The sequence below is a fragment of the Pavona decussata genome, unplaced genomic scaffold, assembly GCF_977016875.1.
Source record: "Pavona decussata unplaced genomic scaffold, jaPavDecu1.1 SCAFFOLD_184, whole genome shotgun sequence".
NCBI classification, from domain to species: domain Eukaryota; kingdom Metazoa; phylum Cnidaria; class Anthozoa; order Scleractinia; family Agariciidae; genus Pavona; species Pavona decussata.
Genome location: NW_028145593.1, coordinates 1,592,501 through 1,613,446, shown reverse-complemented (window position 1 = coordinate 1,613,446; position 20,946 = coordinate 1,592,501). Strand labels below are relative to the sequence as shown.

The 20,946-nt window shown below is 38.3% G+C and overlaps 1 protein-coding gene across 2 annotated transcripts in view; it reads left to right on the top strand.

The window, feature by feature from the left end:
* The first annotated feature begins 1,889 nt into the window (after nt 1-1,889).
* Nucleotides 1,890-20,946, top strand: part of LOC146462865 (protein argonaute-2-like) — a 21,455-nt gene continuing 2,398 nt past the window's right edge. The window contains exons 1-11 of one of the 2 annotated variants that reach the window (XM_085085001.1): nt 1,890-2,683; nt 4,788-4,892; nt 6,016-6,317; nt 6,825-6,881; nt 8,188-8,461; nt 10,046-10,177; nt 15,007-15,181; nt 16,320-16,494; nt 17,065-17,418; nt 19,097-19,888; nt 20,301-20,497. In XM_085085001.1, the coding sequence (XP_084941127.1) occupies nt 2,257-2,683; nt 4,788-4,892; nt 6,016-6,317; nt 6,825-6,881; nt 8,188-8,461; nt 10,046-10,177; nt 15,007-15,181; nt 16,320-16,494; nt 17,065-17,418; nt 19,097-19,888; nt 20,301-20,497 (2,990 nt within the window). In that variant the 5' untranslated portion in view covers nt 1,890-2,256. Of the gene's footprint in view, nt 2,692-4,787; nt 4,893-6,015; nt 6,318-6,824; nt 6,882-8,187; nt 8,462-10,045; nt 10,178-15,006; nt 15,182-16,319; nt 16,495-17,064; nt 17,419-19,096; nt 19,889-20,300; nt 20,498-20,946 lie in introns of both variants that reach the window. The other variant, XM_085085000.1, reaches the window with a different exon arrangement.

Below are 20,946 nucleotides of genomic sequence, written 5' to 3'. Positions count from 1 at the left end.
ATCCGAAGATAAGATAGGTCTTGAAGGAAACAAAATGAACATACAAAAGGATGCATTTCTAACGAGAGTTGCGTGATCAACTTCGTATCGGACGTTCCGAGCGCAAGAGAGACTACAACCATTTGTCTAAACCGCTATAATACCAAGAAAAAAAAGACGAAGACGACAACGAAAAGACGTGAAGGATGTGGAGAGAAACGGCTGGACGAATAATTTAAAAAGAAGCAACAGGTGAACCAAGACTTGTCTGTTTCGATTCATTTATATTGTAGCCGTACTGTAAACAACAAGCAGAGAATGCAGTCCCCTCAAAATTCATAATTTGTTAAATCAGTCAAGTCATCAAAATCCAACTGTTTAATAATGGAACAAGCTCAGAAGGAACACTTCTTGCCTGAATGAGAAAATTGTATTCTGTGAAACAGGGACTAGAGAACACAGCATTGTGGCTTTTTAACCGGCATTTCGGTTGAAATCATTAAAGATTTGCATACTTAATTAGGTAATTTGTCAGAATTAGATTATCGTATTTCGCTTTACACTGGGTTCCTTAACTTGCCATTCCGTGTAATGCAGTTACAATATAACGCATTTGAGAGTGACATTCCTGAATTTCCTTGCAGGATCGTTTTCTTAAAATTGATACCTTACTTCCAGTAGTTCCTCTTGACTTTGGTAACTGCCACATTTCCAATGACTTGCATGAATCTTGGCCAATCTTGCGATGCATGATATCTTTTTTATTTCGGGGGAAAAGCGCCTAAAATGTGCCGAAATATTTAAATCTTGGCTCACATATTGCTTCCTTAGTTAAACTTTTCTTTCAGTAGCTTCCCTCCACCTCCTTTTGTTTTCGTTTTTTAGGCATTAGAGCTGTTCACAATAGTATAGGAGTCGGTTTTTGAAGCTTTTGTGATCGGAACTTCCGAGTAGTAATCACCACGCAACCCTCTTTGGAACTCGGCGTCCGTTTGTAGATTCGTTTTCTTTCCTTCGAAACCTGTTTTAATTACCTTTCCAAAAAATACATTGAATAAACCTTTGTGGCTCCTGCTAGAGTGAAGATCTTTCTAACAACTTTTCATATTTTCTGTAGACATTACACTCGAAGGTTTGAAACAAACAATCTAACTCAGTTTTTTCCTGTGAGTGTCTAGTTTGCATTTGAGATTACTACAAGAAGCCAACCAATAAATAATAAACACTAGAACTTGAACTCGTTTGGACTAAGTGATCAGAAAAACTCAATTTTTAGAGACTCAGCACTTATCGACCCTCCAGAAGCCTACATTCGCTGGAAATTTTCTTTGTTTATCCTAAAACGCCTCGTTTTGATGCGTAGTGCCAGTCTTTTCCGCGCGTTTCCGCCATTTGTGATACGGTGTATTCCCAGGGGTGTATTCAAGTTGTTGAGGAGAAATGTTGTAGAAAAGTTGGGGAATGCACAACGGTTGCAAATCCAGACAAGTTTGGGGTCCAATCCAAAGTTATCGTAGGATTGAGCCGACATTGCAGTACAGTTGACATCAGAGTGTCAGCTTATGGCTGCATAAGCTGACATTCCACTGTCCTCGACATCCTGTTGTCCATACCACAACACTGTACAATAAATCCACCACACTTCGTTCCACCGTCCACGACATTTCCCCATGACTCGATCCGGCACTGTCCTCACGTTTTTTTTTTCTTTCGGAATCATGGGGAGGCCCACTGGGGAAGTGGTGGGGGTGGCATTGGAGGGGGGGGGGGGGGGGATCTGCTTGAATTGAGTAAATTGAGGCCTGGATCAGGACGCCGGCAACCTCGTTCCCAGGGCCTATGAAGAGGGGAGACCCTGGGAACGAGGTTGGGAAACAGGAATAAATAGAGAGGAGTAGGAACAACAAAGATGGCGGACAGATGAAATCTACGCAGCAGTCGTCGCTGTATCTGTAAGAGAGTGTCTTTCAATTGTAAGAAAAAAATTTCCGGGGAATTGAAGCAAAACTGAAAAAAGTAAGCGGAAGTAAGGAAAGATTTCCTGGAATCATTTCCATTGCTTCCGAGAATTCGACTAACAATTTCATTGGCTAAATCTTGATGATACGTCATGGTTATTTCCCTTCAAGATCAGTCATGTAAACCTATTTTATTTTCTTGTCGCAAATTTTCGATCCAAAAGAAGGCGAAGACATTTTGTGGATGTTTATGACTCGACTGAACGTGTCTGCAGATTAAGTTAAAGGCTAAGTCTGATAGAGTACTATTGACTTCAAAATGCCAAACCGAAAAAAATCAAAGGGTCGCGGTGGAGGAGGAAGAGGAAGAGGTCAAAATGGACAAGAACAGTTACCGAGACCTGGAAGAAGCGAAGCAGGAGCAGCGAAACCTCCTGAAGAAAAAGAAAGTTTGAATGATGAGGAACCTGAAGAAGCAAGATGTTGTGTGGCAGAGGCAACGAGTGAGCCAGATCAACCAATACCTTCAGCAGAAGAGAAGCTTGCTTTTGAGCGCAGTCGCGCAAGCGCTAGGAAGCCTATTGAGGAAGAGAAGCCACAAGAAAAACCTTCGGAACAGCTTGAACCGGAGAAGCCAGGGCCAAGTCATCTACGAAAGGGAAAGACTAAAGGAGGGAAAGGTAAACGACAGCCAGTAGCACATGCTCTGGGAGAATCACCTACAACGTCTCCTCCTGCCAATAAAGGTAAGCTTGTTTATAAAGATCCGATCCGAGAGTTAACGTGCCAACATGCATGATAGTACAACATTTGTCGTATGACAATGTTGGACGTACGTTTGGCTTAATGTTGCATCACTACAACAATTCAGCCGTTCAAAAATGTTGGTCAAACATGAAACATTGGTTTAAAAGCCAACATAATGTCATGTAGTCGACAACAATGTTAGATCGTTTAGCAGCGGTGTAAGTTTTATAACAAGATGCTTTGTCCATTCTTGATAATTAATAATTATTTAACAATTATCCAGTGAAATTACGCATAATACCCCTGATACTTAGCTGACGAGGTCATTAGGCCGAGTTGGCTAAAATCAGGGGATATTCCGCAAGATTGAGCAGGAAAATTGTTTTATTATTCAACACATTATTGATAAAGAAAAACTATAGTTTTAATGCAGGAAAACTAGAGACGATCTTTATTAATAGGCCTTTTGCAACAGTTGATCATGGGACCTACTTTTCTTAAATACAACGATTTACCTATTTTTTGCAAATGATTTTATTGAAAATGGAAAGAGTCTATAAAAATAAGCTGACACGCAAATTGTCAGGCTTATATCTTCTAAGGGGAAATTTTTATGGACGTTCAAAATTAGAAGGATTTGTATGAGAAATAGCCAGCTTGCCATCCAGTCACGCTTCATTGCTTTTCAATGCAAATCCTTGTAAATTTTCCAATTTTTAAACTAGCACAAAATCTTTTGCTTTCATTTTATTGGTCTGAAAATGTATATTCCAGCTAAGTTTGTCGCCCTCTTTCTTTCTGTGTAGCTATATTATTAGACCAACTTCTTTTTGTGCGATTAACTACAGAAAACGTGACTGGATGGCAAGCTTTTCTCGCTCCCATACAAAACCTTACAATTTTTCCAACATTTAAATCATCCTGAAATCTCAGCCTTAAATGTTATTGGTCTGAAAATTGGTGTTCTAGCTAACTAAAATATGCTCTTTGCATTCCTGTAATTCAGATAGCTGCAGCTACAAGTTTGCCAACATTTGGTCATGTGATCAACTATTGCAAAAGGCCTATTGTACTGTGACATTTTAATTTCTTGCCAACAGATGAAATTACATGTACATATATTGCAGGAAATCTCTTGTGTACATATGGACAACAAATATTAAGTGCACCATAACCATGTTTAGGCAGTGTGACAGTGTGTTGAATAATAACATCACTTATTAAATTCTCAGATAATGCATTTCTAGTGTTCTGATTGGTTCACTAAATCCCGGTTATCAGCTCATATACGTAGTTTGACCTTTTGAATGTACTTGTCTCAGAAAGATTGTAACTCATACACTTGAACATTTCTTGAATTTGAGATGTCCGGCTGTGTCCAATCTACTTCGCTTTGATTTTTCATTTAACTCCGTTCGGAAAGAGCTGTGCATGTCATGATCATTTGATTGTTGCTTTGGTAGGAAGTTGCCTCAACAATCCGGTTGTTTTAATTTGAAAGAAATTTTTACTTAAAATGAAATTCAGTAAACTTCAACAGCAATATCCAAACACAGAGAACTTAATAATAAAAACAAATTCCATTTTGCGCTTCTTGGATAACTCGGCGCTTCACGCCTTGTTGGCTATTAACCATCTCACATCTAACATGCACTCATGGAATAATTGTTTAATATTCAATGTATGCTCATGGAATACATTTAATTATTAATTATAAGTAAAGTGTGCCCTGCGTGATTGAGTGAGTGAGTGATTATCATCCCAAACGCTGGATTTCTGTTACTACATTGTTGTAATTCTTGAAACACTATATAATGTTGTAGGTCAAAATGAATCCAGGTCAAAATGATTTCAAACTAGATTGTTTTGTAATTTCAGGACTTTGTTTAAGGATTTCGTATTTACATCTGGGACAAAGGAAAATACAAATCAACCTAGTCTGAAATCATTTTTAACCTGAGATTCATTTTAACCTACAACATATACCTACATATTTACGTATATAGAATGAATCCCAAATCAAGAAACTCTTTTGTGGTGGGGGACCTTATATTTTGTGATGGTAGGGGACTTATAGTCAGAAATGTCTGGTGATTTTTGTAGAGAAGACAGCGCCACCCCCAAGCCAATCACCGCCTGCTGCTGCTAGTGTTGAAGAAGATGTTAGACAAGTAACTACAAAGTTTGGATCTAGCTTAACTACAGAAGGTATGCTGGTCAGGAAAGACTGAGAAATTTCTCAAACTGATTACTGGGTGTTGGTTAAACATTACATATAATAATATGGCTTTACAGTAGTCGCAAAATGATTATTGTGATCATCATCATCATCATCATCATCATCATCATCATCATAAATTGGGACACTCATCTTACTGGTCACTTAGGCCTTTAACCAAAAATGTGCATGCATACCTAAGCAGGGCTTGAGACTTACAGTGGCCTTGGAACTAATAATAATAATAATAATAATAATAATAATAATAATAATAATAATAATAATAATAATAATAATAATAATAATAATAACAATAATAATAATAATTGATATTGGTATGGCGCAAATTAGCATGTGTATATGATCAAATGCGCCTAACAAATTGTATATGTAAAAAAATTAAAATAAAAAATAATTAATTAAAAATAGTTATTTACAATTCTTACAGTCCTTACATCGTATTGTAAGCAACTCTAAAAAAAAATGTCTTCAATTTGGACTTAAAAGGTGTAAGATTAACTAGCCACAGACTGGTAAAAATTCAGTTTTGGCTAGCAAGTTTTGCTCTTTGGCTAACCTTTTTGATTAAAAATTGTAAAGAACTGGTCAGGAGTACTGGATGGAAAACAGCAATCAAAATTATTTTAATGGTAAATCACAAATCAAATCACGAGAAGAGAGACTTCAGCCACGTTGTGTGCTGTTTGCATAGATCAGACTAAAAGCATTTTCATATTTAAATCAACTTGAAATTTCAGTTGCAAACACCTTTGCAAGTGTTGGAGATTTTTTTTATTAACTGTTATGTACTTTATACACTGTATTTGTCTAATAAAAAAATGTTTGTATGACCACCCCGACTTCCTCCCCTTTTCATAAAATGAATTAGTGAAACTGCGGCTAAAGAAAATTTGTTTTTGTTAGTGAAATCAGACCTGTTACTAGCCAATGGGCTAGTGTCCTTAAAAGTTAGTATTGACCCAAGGCTTAGAACCTCTTACCTACTACTGCAAAACATTTTTACGACATGTAGGTGTTGATTTAATTTTAATATTTTTTTATTCATACAAAGTCATGTAACTTACTTACAGTGTAGTTTGCTTTCTTTTTTAGACCACACAGCTCGTCAAGCTAATGGTAATGGGGGTCTACGTCCCCCCAAAAGACCAGACCATGGTACTGTCGGCCGCCAGATTAAATTGAGAGCAAACTTTTTCCGTCTGAATATTTCACCAAAGCTGACAGATCTATACCACTATGATGTAGAGATAACTCCGAATAAGTGTCCTAAGACAGTCAAAAGAGATGTTGTGAGGGAGATTGTGAGGAAGTACAAAGACTCGACTTTCAAAGGCCATGTGCCTGCATTTGATGGGGAGAAGAATTTATATAGCAGTATAGAACTTCCAAGTCCAGTGAGTATACAGTAAATGCATGGTGCACAGGAATGATTTCTTTAAAACATGGTAACTTTTGGCAATAATATTATTAAAATACTGGTTGCCAGCTACCAGATTTATTTTAACAGGGAAGCACCCTGAATGGGTACTTTCATACCATTTGTGCCTCACTCACCTCATGCAGAGTAACAGAACTTTTGTGTTAACTACACTATGTGCACTTTTTCTCTCTCTCAATTTTGTCTTATTTTGTGGTTTAATCCAATAAAAACACTTGAATAACACTTAAACATTAATATTGTTGTTTGTCTCAAAACTTGTGTGCTCACTGCAAGCCATTGGGAGGGGTTTGGGGGAGGGGGGGAGGCTATACATTTAGGAGAGGTGCACTAGCATAAGGAAGAAAAAAAGGACACCAAGAATGCATGAAAGAAGTCCGAGAGTTTAAGCATCCAAAAACAGGAGTGTGTCTGCTCCATTTTGTTTTGATTATTATCATGTGTATTATTTTGTTTATGCTAGGCTGAACTCTGTGTTACATTGCCTGGTGAGGATGGTGGCAGGGACAGAGAATTTAAGGTTTGTGTTTGGTTCATTTTCAGGAATTGTTACTAGTTGCAAAATAATGGTACGGGTTTATAACGTTTGATAATGTCACATGTCATAAACCCTTCCATATTATGGAAGGAGCTCTCACATCAAAATCTGCAATACTGCAGCTCTGAACAAATGCATCTTTAACCCATTAAGCACCAGCCGTTTCCAGAGGTTTTCCAAAAGTCAGCAAAATTGGCAAAGTGGTTATTTCCTACCCCATGTGCAGTAAAAAAACATAACTTACAGGGCAAAAAAAACAACACCCCTTTGGTCTAAGATAGTTAAAATTACTAATTATGGAATAAAATACCCTAGTTGCCAATTAAAAATTTTCCAAAAAACAAACTTGAGGGTAAAAATTTCCGAAATTTCGATGTAATTTGATCCGCGCGTCACGTGGGTGAAATTTGATCAGTCTCGAGAGCATGTGTTTGTTTACGCAAGATTACACAGTTGTCACGTTTTCTCAATAAAAATAGAAAGAAAAACACACAGAAAGCTTTTTTAAATTAAAAATTTATTCAGAAAAGTCTAACGCGTATAATTATAAATGCGAGACGAGCGACGCGCAAGCGATTTGAAGGAAGAACAAGTCCAATTCGAAGCGAATTTATCGACCCGTGCGGGGCACGTTTTTCAAATATTTCGCAAAAACTATTCAGAGTACAAAGAATCGATCAATTAGAGTAGTATTTCAGTACAAATTCACAATCAAACCTGTAATTTTTTGGCTGTTGAATGTCCAGAAGTGCTCTAAAATTTCGCGGAAAGTCCGTGGCTTGAACAATGATTTGAGCTGTCCGCTCGCGCTCGTCGCCTGGATAAAACAACAATTCGTACTCGAAGCGCAATTTCTTCGCCGTTATTTCTCGGATTTTCGCTGTCGAAACTGTTGAGTATTCCTTAGCAGTTCTTCTTTCGATTTACCATTTCGAAAAGGTGTGTTTTCTTTCGGAAAAAGCGAAAATCGGCGACTAAAAATTTAGCTGCGCGGCCCACGAGGCAACAAAAATTGAAATCGGACACCAATTCCTAAAGGCAAAAAGCTTTTTTGTCTGGGCCCCCCTAAGACCTAAAAATATATGCGCAGTAAGTGGATTGTGATTGGTCAGTCCTTTCTGAAGACAATGAGAACAATAGGGGACAAAAAATTCCCTTCTAGGGGAGGTAGGCTCAAATCGTGGAGTGCGCGCAAATGCGCCCAAAATCGCGGCCGGTTTTGGCCGGCACGGTGCGTAATGGGTTAAATGACAAAATGTGGCAATTTACATTTCACTGTCTTTACCAGGTAAAGATCCAGTTTGCAGCGTTAGTTAGCCTTGTCGACTTAAAAAAGTTCCTCATGGGGCAACAAAATGGAAAAGCAGCGCAAGATGCTGTCCAGGGACTAGACATTGTCCTGCGACAGATACCATCATACCGATTCACACCTGTAGGACGATCCTTCTTCCCATTTGATAGTCGTAGTGCAAGACCCATAGGGGAGGGATGTGAAGTGCAGTTTGGTTTCTATTCGACCGTCAGGCCTTCTGAATGGAAGGCTATGCTGGTGAACATTGATGGTAAGAGTTTGTTAATTTTTTGGTTTGCTGCACCTTTCAATAACATTTGGACTCTGAAGTTCAAGTTTCAACCAAGTGTTATGCTAAATAAGCTGCCGTCAATCACTGTGCAGCAGACCTCTTAGAAAACAATATAATGTTTGGCTTAACAGGGTCAAGACGTCGTGTTCCTGCCCTGTCATTGGCAGATGTTGATCCACTTTGTAGGTTTCTGTATTTTTGTGGTCAGTTAGTTTGTCGCCATACATGTAATTATGATTGACGGCCATAGAACATGCAGATTATCACAGTGTAGTTGGGGCTACAAGTTCAGAATCCTTACTGTTTACATGTACAGTGTATGTCATTGAAAGGTGCAGTCATTCAAACAAACAATTTATTTATGCAAAAGACCAAATTTGTGTTCAAAGTAGTCAGCTGATACACTGTACACCTGTAGTTTATTTCTTGCAAAACTCTGTATAAAGGTTGTCAGAGTCCCCTATAAAAAGGCACTGGCAATATTGCTGCGTAAGATATTAACTCCTCTCTAAGGCAGTCCTGACACTAACCTGATTACTCTCTGAGACACACACACACCTTTCTAAGTTAAATTCACCTGTCCATGATGGGCTCCCTTTAAGAAAGACAGTCGGTTCTCTAAGGTGGACACATCTCTGAAAGACACCTGACTAAGGCATACATATCTCTTACTAGGTGAACATGAACATCTGTTTAAGATGGACACCTCTCTAACACAGTGCATCTAAGATAAACAACTCTTTACATTTGGTGCACGCCTCTCTTAGATGAGCACTTCTTTAAGATGAATATATATCTATATAAGACTCTAGACAGACAGCTACCAAAGACAGTGTCTTTAAGATGGAGAACTCTTTTAGATAAACCCCAATAACCAATTCCTTCATGGAAATTTGTTTTAAAATGGAGACCAATTTAAGGCAAATCTACAGTGTAAGGTGGATGTCTTTCCACTGGAGATGAGACACTTCTCTGATTCAGACACCTCAAAAACAGATGCAGCTCTTTGTTTTTAAGAAGACACGTTAATATGTAAGATGAACACCTTCACGTGATAAGACTGGTATCTCTCATAGGCAGCCATTTCAGGGGAACCCTAACAAGACCTATCCAAGATGGACAATAATTTTGTCAGCTTCAGGGCTTGCCAAAATTATCCTATAAACATCTCTCTAATAATTATTACAAGAACTGATACCTCTCTAAAAAATGACTTTCCAAGACAGTTGTTTCTCTAAACAGAGAGAGCCGTTTACAAAGACCTCAAAATGCCCTACATGCTAGTAGTAGAGACATTTAAGGTGAATTAATTAATGTGTATAATTTGTGTCAAAGACAAATCAGACATCTGATTGGATCCTCATCTGTTAAGTTGGTCCTTTCCATACATTAATTTTATTCCTCTAACAGAAACTTTTCAAGCTATGAAATGCTTAAATTTGTTTCTTTTTAAATGTTAACTAAAAGTTTGCATGCAATTAAGTCAAGATTGTGTAAGTTATCTTCTTGTTGACATACATCTCTCTCAACAGATATTTACCTGTTTTGTGTTCTTTATTTCAGTGTCTGCAAAGGGATTTTATAAAAGCCAGGATGTTATTGACTTCCTATGTGAGACCCTTGAGGTGTCAACACATCAGCTTGAAAACCCCAGATTTCAATTTGACAGGCGAAGATTTGAGAAGGCCATACATGGTATTATTAATAACTAATATTATCATGTAAACAGTGTTAAAAAATCAACTAAATTTACATGTATTAAAAAAAAAACGTTCTGTTTTTTGTGGCCTACCCTGGTGAAAAACCTCACAGGATCTTCAAGGATCTTTAAAGATCTTCAAAGACCTGCCAAAGATCTTTAAAGATAAAGATCCTCAAAGGATCCTTATAGGATCTTTGAAGATCCTCCAAAGATCTTCAAAGATCCTGCATATGCAAGATCTTGTTATACTATCTGCAAAGATCCTCAAGGAATTGGTAAGGATCTTGCAAGGATCTTTGTAAGATCCTTGCAAAGATTCCTGCAAAGATCTCTGCAAGGATCCTTCAAGATCCTCAAAGATTTGATGAGGATCTTTGAAGAATCTTACAAAGATCCTTTTAAAGATCTTGCAAAGATCTTTGCAAGGATCCTTCAGGATCCTCAAGGATTTAATGAGGATCTTTGAAGAATCTTACAAAGATCCTTTTAAAGATCTTTGCCAGGATCCTCAAGGATTTAATGAGGATCTTTAAAGAATCTTAGAAAGATCCTTTAAAAGATCTTGCAAAGATCTTTGCCAGGATCCTCAAGGATTTAATGAGGATCTTTAAAGAATCTTAGAAAGATCCTTTTGAAGATCCTGCAAAGATCTTTGCCAGGATCCTCAAGGATTTAATGAGGATCTTTGAAGAATCTTTAAAAGATCCTTTCAAAGATCTTGCAAGAGATCTTTGCCAAAATCTTCAACAATTTAATAAGGATCCTTCGAAGATCTTGCAAAGATCTTTGTCAGGATCCTTAGGGCTCCTAAAGGATTTTTAAATTAAGCTGAATTATCTTTGACGGATCTTAAAAGGATCCTTGATAGTAAGGATCTTGCAAAGACCTTTGCCAGGATCCTTCATGAGCTTCAAGGATTTAATGAGGATGTTTGCAAGACCCCTATGATAAATAGAAAAAAAAGGTGATGGAAAATAAAAGGCCATTACACTTGCAATTACAGTGTAGGCATTTGGTAATTTATTTTATTAATCAATAAGCCTGCTTATTCAAATACACTTCGCAGTCCAAAGACTGAATTGCGTGTACAAATAATTAAATTGTATGAAACTGAAAAACATAAATATATATACAAAATATAGAAAAAATTTAATAATTACAGGTAACATATAATAAAGAAGAATGCATAGAACTCTGCGAGAGGAAAAAGGACATTATTTAAAAAACCACATACTACTACTAATGACTAATAATAAAAGAGTTCTTTTAACGATTGGTCTTGCACACCGGAATTATAAAACGGTTATTGCTCCTAAGCTTGTGGGATGAAAGGGCAGGTGGAGGCAGCAAATTTGAGCGTTTGTGGTTTCTTGATGAAGATATAGAGTTAAAATAGTTTGTTCGAAAGAAAGTCACACAGATCTGCCCGCTTTAGTAACAAATGCATTTGTCACTTTTAAAATTAAGAATCAAAATTTCTGTTTCTACTGAGTTTGAGCTTCCAGAGTAAATAATTATACCTTAAAGGTGTTGGAAAGTACAGACTGTTGACTAAAACTCTGAAAGTTGCAATAATGCAATGTCATCAATACTGCTGGTTTTTTTCCTTGGAACTATTGCTTGGATGTCTCAGAGAAACGAGTACGTGGAATATGGAATTTCGTTTTGGCAATTTAAATTTGTGATATGTTGCACCAAGATTCCTGCTTTATATGGCTTCCCACCAAAGGATATAATTCAATAGACAAATAAATAAGTTTACTCTGATTGTCTGATCAGTGCTTGTCATGCAGCATGATAGTGTCTTAGTGATTCTCAGACTCAGTAATTCATTCCTATAAATAAAGAGTGATTTCCAATAGCTAAAAGTTTGCTCACAGTCTTCATCAAATGATTACCCTGTCGCTTTCTTGCACAATACTTCTTTTATAAAGGAAACAAGGAAACCACCGGGCCAAGAGCGGCAGCCATCTTGGATTGGAAGACTGGGCACGAGCAAAGCCAAATTTGGTCAGCAGCTATACACTGCAGGCTCGCAGAAAGACCGTTTCTTTTGGATTTTCGCAGGACTCAAGAAAACAAGGCACATTTCCTCGGTTTTTTCTTCTTTTAAGCTAGAAAATGATGGCTTTAAGTAACAAATCGTGGACAACTACTTTTTAGAAACAGGTAGGCTTTAATATCAATGATTTTGATAAAAGACTGGCTTGAAAATGTGATGCACAATTCAACCAAATGAATGCATGTGCTTCTGTGAATTTAGCTACAAATTCATCTGATCTCGGTTGTCGAGGTAGCCATTTCCTATTTATTTTTAAAATAAAACATTTACAAACGTTTTTATGGGGTAAGTTTGTAGTTGTAGCGCTAGTTGAAATGAACAATCAGATGATTGTAGTTGTACTGAGAATCAATTGCAAGCTTTATTTGTGTGGTGACTTATTCGATCGAGTATAACATTACTTTAATTTGCCTGTGATTTGATTGAAGTTGAAGGTCATTTGGTGGAGTATTATAATGCCCACATGTACAATAAAATAGCACCATCAGTTAAAAACGAATGTGAACACTGTAATCACACAGAAGAACTGACTAAAGTGCATGATTTTTTCTCTTTTTGCTGTAGATCTTCAACTCAATGTTGTTGTCAAGGCCGATACCCAAGACTGCAGCTTGAGAGTGTGTGAAGTCACCAAATCCTGCTCAATAAGCTAAGTCACTTGTAAGCAGGGGAGCCTATTTTTAACTGATTTAGTATGGTTATGAATTGTGACTTCTACTACTATATATACTACTCAGGAACAATGAAAAAATAAAAAATTTTGTAACTTTGAGCCTTGAATTCATTACTTGATGTTTGATAGTTTAATAGAAAGTTAGAGGGTCAAATTGTTTTGGTCATGTAAATTACAAGCAAATTGGAACTTTTTTGTCTTTTAGCACTGTGCTTGCACAATTATTATGCCTATCAAATTTTTATAGTAGCACAACATTTGCTGATGTTGTGATTGCACTGTTTTGTTACATTATTCATTCTCTAGAATATAGTTATTCCACATTTTGTGGGTCATCACGAGGGAAAAACTACAATTTTTCTGAGCCACTATAAATGTGTTAAAGTTGTGCAGACAAGGCAGTAACTTTTAAGTTTTGTTAAAGGCTGATAATTTAGAGAGGGATTTTGACTTGCACTAATGTTGTGAACAACATCTGTTGAAATTTGTTGCACTGTGTAGCCTTGTCATTAGAACGTTTGTACATAATCAGAGCTTGCTATAAGTTATTGTTTTTCTGTTATTATGTTTTCTTGTACAAACGTTTTCACTGGCAATTGTCAAACCAAATTTTAGAATAAAAATTATTACAGTTTCTTGTGCATTAACATTAGGATCGTGATCACCCAGGCTTCATGTTGTAGTCAAAATTTTGTCCATCATGGTTGAGGTAAAATATCCATCTGCTGAATATTATTCTTTCACAATACATATTAAAAGTTATGTTTCTATTTCTGATTTTATTTACACAAGTTATTTTGTATTGATTTAGCATTGCAGACCTACATTTATATACAAATAAATTCCTGAATCTTAACTAAAATAAGTTAGGGATTGTTCAATAAAATTATCCCTTTTATGACATGCTGATGTTCCTTTTCATCTACATACTACATGTACATTCTCAACAGCTTATTCTGAGACTCACCGGAAATTTCAGTCACAAATGTTTTTGTGATTTTGGAAAGTTCAAAGTAGTACAAGATCTTGAAAAGGTTCATTCAAGATCCTTGAAGATCTTTTGCAAGATTATTGAAGATCTCCAAAGATCTTGGCAAGAGCTGCAAAGGATCCTGTAGGATCCTTGAAGATCTTTGGCAAGGTTATTGAAGATCCTCAAAGATCTTGAAAAGGTCTGCAAAGGATCCTTGAAAATCCTTTTAAGATCTTTGGCGACATAATTGAAGATCCTCAAAGATCTTGGCAAGTTCTGCAAAGGATCTTTGCAGATCCTCAAAGATCCTGGCAAGATCTGCAAAGGATCCTTAAAGATCTTGACAAGATCTTGGCAAGATCTGCAAGGATCCTTAAGGATCTTTGAGGATCCTCAAAGATCTTGGCCAAGATCTTCAAGGATCTTGGCAAGAAAGTTGAGGATCCTTAAGGATCTTGGCAAGGATTTTTGAGGATCCTTAAAGATCTTTGCAAGATTGTTTAAGGATCCTTAAAGATCTTCATAAGGATCCTCGAAGATCTTCATGAAGATCTTTGAGGATCTTTAAAGATCCTCAAAAGATTTTCACCAGGGTACGGTACATGTAGTCCTGTTTTGAAAGGCCACAATTGAACTGGAATTCAGAGTTGTGTCATTTTTCAAGTTAAAATTCTTCATGACTGATTTTACGCCAAGGGTTTTCAGCCAATCACTAGCCCTGTTATATTCAGAAATATGTTAATGTAATTCATGCCTTAGGTTCTGCTCATGTGAAGATCGGCATTTGACCAAAAGTCGATCTTCAGCTTTTCTTCAATGCCTGGACCAGGCACGTAGAATTTGGCTCAGCCCATCCAAATACAATCAGCTGAACTTAACTGGGTCAAACTCCGAGCTTTGCATGAACTTAATTCATGTTAATTAGTTGAATTGAGTTTGGCTTATGTGAAGGACTACTGTGTAAATTTGACTCCGGCCTTATTTTACGCACTTAGTTACTAAGTAAATATAACATTTAGCTTTGGAATAAGGTACAATGTGAATAAACAAAATTGCATTAATTTTTTTTATTTAATCTAACTAGCTAATAAATTTTCTTTTCTTTGTTGTCAAGGTGTCCGTGTAGAAACTACCCATGTTCCCTCAATGAAGAGGAAGTACACAGTCTGGGGGATGTCCACTCCTTCTGCTGACAAGCTTCAGTTTGAGGTTCAAGATGAAACCACAAGCCGTCCAACCAAAACGACTGTAGCACAGTACTTTAGGGATAGATACAGACTGTCTTTGAGGTACATGTACAAATTGTCTGTCTTGTTCTTTGAATTCAAAATGGAAAGTACAGCTGTAAGAATAGAGAGTGTACAATAATAATGGTAGAGTACTGTAGTGGAGGATCTGGGCTGGGGTACAACCAAGTTCTCCTGAGTGAAGATTCACAAATTCTGATATTGGTTTAAGGACATATTTGCCTCCTTTTGCCACTGCACATGTATGTTTTGCATGTCTTGGTAAGGTTTAAAAAACTCTGATTTCTTTTCCAAGGATAAGTTTTATTTACACATTTTGTGAGTATACAAGAAAAGAAGAACAAGTAGCCTGCAAGTGTTATTGAAATCCAAAATGAAAAATATTGGGTAAGCACACCTTTTTTCAGAGATAATTTATGAGCTTCAATTTGGAAAGAATTCCATACATTGTTTTGTATTTTAAAGCCTTTTTAGAAATGTGGTTGGTTAATTATCTCCTAAAAATGCATGGTTACCCCCAATTTTGTTTTTAAATACCAATAGCCCTTCCCAAGATCTGCTTTTCCCAAATTGTCATAAACTGTGCAAAAATAGCTCTGTGTTTGAAGGCAACGTCCCTAAACACTTTTATTTCCAAGATTAAAATTGAAGAAATTTGTCTATCTTAAAGAGGTGTACATCTAGTGTAAGTGTCTGTTTTAGAGAGGAGCCCATTTTGGATAGACGAACATTCATCTTAAAGAGGGGTCCGTATTTGAAAGACTGTCCATCTTTGAAAGGACAGTCTGTCATTAGACAACTGAGTGTCCATCATACAGCTCTAGATGCCTGTCCTAGGGAGGTGTACAGCCTAGAGAGGTGGCTGGGTTGGACAAGCATCCAAGGTGCTTGGAAAGGTGTTGGCCTTAACCCTGTCCAGGTTTTTTTTTTTTATTGGGAGGGGGGGGGGGGTGGTGATTGAATTCAGCATGTGGCAAGGCCACCATTTGGCAATCATGATGTAATTACCACATATTGTGATGTCATCGCTATTCATTGCATGCCTTGAGGGACCCCTCCCTTGGCCCCAGAAGATGAAAGAAGGGGTTTAATGGTGTGAATATCATAAGAGATCCATATCCATCTCACATGGAGTTAAAGTCAGTTTTAAAATACTTTGCTTTCCTTTATGTTGTAACAGATACCCACACCTGCCCTGTCTCCAAGCTGGCCAGAAAAAGGATCGTTATCTGCCAATGGAGGTCTGTACTATTATTCCCTGTCAAAAGCGACACTTATCTGAGCAGCAGACAGCAAACATGATCAGAAGTACTGCTCGCCCTGCACCTGAGCGGCAACGGGACATTCAGTATTGGGTAGGTTACATGTATGTTTCTCTGTTGCACTATTGGTGCTTGGCCACCGTGTTGACAACAACGACAATGATGATGATGACGTTAACAATGTTGATGAGGATAGTGATGGCAATGGTGGTGATGATGATGATGATCATGTTGACGATGTTGTCCATAGTGATGATGATGATGATGATGATGATGATGATGATGATGATGATGATCAGAAGGATGGCTATTAGGCCATCAGTACGATCATGACTTAGTTGAAAAACTTAAGTGCAAAACTTCCGGTACATTTTTAAACCTAAAACATGTACAATGACAAAAAGAAATCACAATAAATGTTATTCTTCATCTGCTAAGTGTTTGATACAAATACTGTCCTTCGTTTTTGTTATGACATGAGGTAACATATCCTTTCTATAGGTAAATTTTTGAGATCTTTTAAAAATGGCCAAAAAGGATAAATTAAAGCCCACTCGAAAATAAAAGCGTTATAAAGTGTCTTGGTTAAATGAACGACACACGAAAACACTTTTTGTTTCTTCCTTGAAGATCTAATTTATTGTTTGCTTGTTTCTTTTATAGGCACAAGAAATGATAAAAACAAGTTCAAAGTATCTGAAGGAGGAATTCCAGACATCTGTGGACCCTGAAATGGTTCCTGTTGATGGCCGAGTGCTACCAGCACCAAAAATCAAGCTTGGACCGCAAGATCAAGCACTAGTCCCCCGTGATGGCTCATGGGACATGCGCAACAAGGCACTTTACCAGGGTGCGCAGATTGAAACATGGGCGTTGGCTTGTTTTGCGCCCCCCCAACGGTGCAATGAAGACACGCTGAGGAATTTTTGTAAACAAATGTCCATTGTGTCAGGTGGAGAGGGAATGAAAATGGCTGCACAGCCAGCAGTGGTCAGATACGCAAGGAACAGTAGAGATGTGAGATACAGTATTTTATTTCTGTTCAGTTTGTTCAGCTAATGCCGTAAATATAACAAAATAATATAGATAAATGAGATAGGTGGATTAAATACTACTGCCAGCAAATTTGCAAGGCGTTTTCCAGCTCTGTATAAGGAGGTTAGTTTCCAAAGAAACTGTGGCGCTACGTCGGTGGGGAGTAGAAACGAATGTTTGGTTTATCAACAGAGTAGGTAAATGAAAAAAAATTTGAATGCTGACGTTTCGTGCGTTAGCCCTTCATCATTGTGGGTTTTGTCTGTACGCCATGCTGGGCCTATAGATAGAGAGTGCCTGGCACCATTGATGATAACTTCACGAGACGCCACAAGGTCAGAGTAGAAGAGATTTTGCGAAAAGTCCCGGTCCCCTCCCCTGACAGGAATCGAACTCTTACTCACTGGGAACCGTTTTGAGCTTGGCCATTCACAAGGTTCATGATTATGTGTCACGTGTCCTCTATATCAGGTAACGTGACACATAATCAGCAATGTCAACAGCATCATCCTATGTGGTGATAAATGAAAAAAAAAAAAGATGCTAAATTTTAAGCTCCGTAATGAAATGAAAAAGATGCTGTATTCGTCGTGTCATGAGCCAGTTTCGGGTACTCGTTGGATTCTTAAAGGTCGTCGGGTTCTTTAAAGCATTTACTTATTGCTCATCATTAGCATGCGTGCGCACTTTAGAAACAGCAGGTTTTCCCAATCTTGTACCCAGAGTGCACAGGCTCTTTGGCCAGCGGTTGGTCGTCTCCCGGCGTCCACCCGCTGACCAAGAAACCTGAGGACTTTGGGTATGAGATAGCTTACCAAAAGGAACGTAGCCTCTTGGAACGAGATTGCAGGTTTTTCCTTGACGCCAAGCCCAGCCTTTCCCTACATGATTATTTTCTCCTAAACGAGCACCGCGCCCTTTGTGTTTTTGCTCTCATTATTTTAACTTAGCTATTATCTTTGTGTTGAAAATTTTGTGCAGAAAATGAGTGATCACCAGAAACACGAGCATGCCGACCACTTGCGGGCATAAAATAGTAATACTGAGAACACGAACGCAGGAAACGTTTTAGGTCAATACTACTTCTTATTGTGCTCCGCTGCCAAGAAATTTATCTTTAGTTGCTGGTTATGCTTCATAGAACGATTTTTCCTTTATCTATGTAATTTCTGTTGCCACCAGACATGGAATACTGATTCAACGACACCCAAGTATACGGTCCCACAGCGTCTTGTTTCTACATGTTTTTCTGTTTCTTTGATACGTTGCACTGAAATATTGTTCGAAGTGTATGTCAAAACCTTTGGGCGTGATATAGAAACGTTTGCAATAAATTAGTAAATTTCTAAGTGTACACAACGCTCATTTAATGCACTTGTGAGATGCAGGTAATTTAGCGGTTAATGTGCTTGTGTGATGCAGGTCGAATTCGCTTATATGATGAGTGTCCAGTATACTCGCGAGATGCGAAGTCCTGAGACTTATAACCTCAAGCCCGTGATCTGTCCACCACATGAGTCACCCATAGCTCAGTGGTCAGAGCATCCAGACTAGTAACTGGAAGGTCGTGGTTTCGAATTTTTTTCCGAGGATTTTCATCGTGTACATATCATCTGTTTCATAATTCGCAAGTTTAACTTTTTTTTTCTTTTTTTGATAGGTGGAGCGTTTGTTTTCCAACTGGATGGTAGAAATTCCGGGACTACAGCTTATCATGGCCGTTCTACCAGGAAAAGAAAAGGAACTTTATTCAGAAATAAAGCGTGTTGGAGACAATGTAGTTGGCATCCCAACACAGTGCGTTCAACAAAAACTTGTTCAACAGGCCAAACATCAAGTGTGCGCCAACATCTCACTGAAAATCAATTCCAAACTGGGAGGAATCAATCACGTTATTGATCCCTCTGTAAGGTCCCCTGTGTTCACAGAGCCTACCATTGTGTTTGGCGCTGATGTTACCCACCCCTCCCCTACGGAAAATGGCATTCCTTCTATTGCTGCTGTCGTAGCCAGTATGGACCAGCACGCCTCTAAGTATCAAGCACGCGTTCGAGCGCAGAGGCATGAAAAAGGAGGCGGCGCACAGGAGATCATTAATGATTTGGCAGTGATTGTCAAAGAGCTTCTTATCGAGTTCTTCAAAGCCAACAGGAAGCTTAAGCCTTCAAAAATCATATTTTACCGAGATGGAGTCAGCGAAGGGCAGTTTGATCAAGTGCTTGCTCACGAAGTGCGAGCGGTACAGGAGGCTTGTATGAAGCTTGAAAAAGGGTATCATCCGCGCATCACGTTTGTCGTGGTACAAAAGCGACATCACACAAGACTGTTTTGTGAAAACCCCAGAGACGCGTCTGGTAGAGCGAACAATGTGCCGCCAGGCACCACTGTAGACAGCGGAATCACTCATCCATATGAGTTTGACTTCTATTTGTGCAGTCACTTTGGAATCCAGGTAGGGTGCTTCATGTGATACATCAAACACGAGGAAGGTTGTTTCATCCGAGTGGGGTTGAAAAGGCGAGGCACAGCCGACAATTTTATTTTCTTACCTACTTCAAGGTGTTTGGAAATTAGATGAAACACTCTTTCGTGTTTTAATAACACCTAAATTGTATATCTTTTTGTTGTGCGGTGGTAGTTCTATTATAATTGTTGTTTGTTAGTTCGGCGCAGCCGACTCTCTCTCTCTCTCTCTCTTTTTTTTTTTTTTACCAACTTCAAGGTGTTTGGAAATCGGATGAAACACTTTTTCATGTTTTGATAGCACCTAAATTGTATATTTCGTTGTTGTGCGGTAGTAGTTCTATTATAATTGTTGTTTGTTAGTAAATAATAAAATTTGTTTGCTTTGTTTTCTACTCTAGGGAACAAGTCGACCAACTCATTATCATGTGTTATATGACGATAACAGCTTCACAGCCGACAGTCTTCAACAACTCACTTATCAGCTGTGTCACGTGTACGCCCGGTGCACTCGCAGTGTTTCCATGCCAGCCCCGGCATATTACGCCCATTTGGCGGCTTTCCATGCCAGGGTGCACGTGACTAATGGGCATGGAAGGTATGAGTACTAGTCAAACCTGTATTAGAGCACCAACAACCTGACAAGAAATGTAAACAAGGAGATCAAACACATGCAAACAGTAGCAAACAGCAAACACATGCAAACAGTGCCAGATGTATGCGGTAAAACATGACCGACTTTAAGGAAAACGTGTAACTTGTTGCCATGTACGAAAGAAACATGCAGCTGATTCGAAGCGCGGGAAACATGCAACCGGAACCAAGCGCGGGAAACAGGCAATCGGTGCCAAGCGCGGGAAACAGGTAACCGGTGCCAAGCGCGGGAAACATGAAAACAACGCCAAGCGCGGGAACTGATGCAACTGATGCCAAGCGCGGGAAAACAAGATGGAATCAGTGCAAGCGAGGAAACATTAAAACATGTGCCAAGCACGGCAAAATGGGGACCTTAAGCAGAGACGACGACGACGCCAACCAAAACGGGAC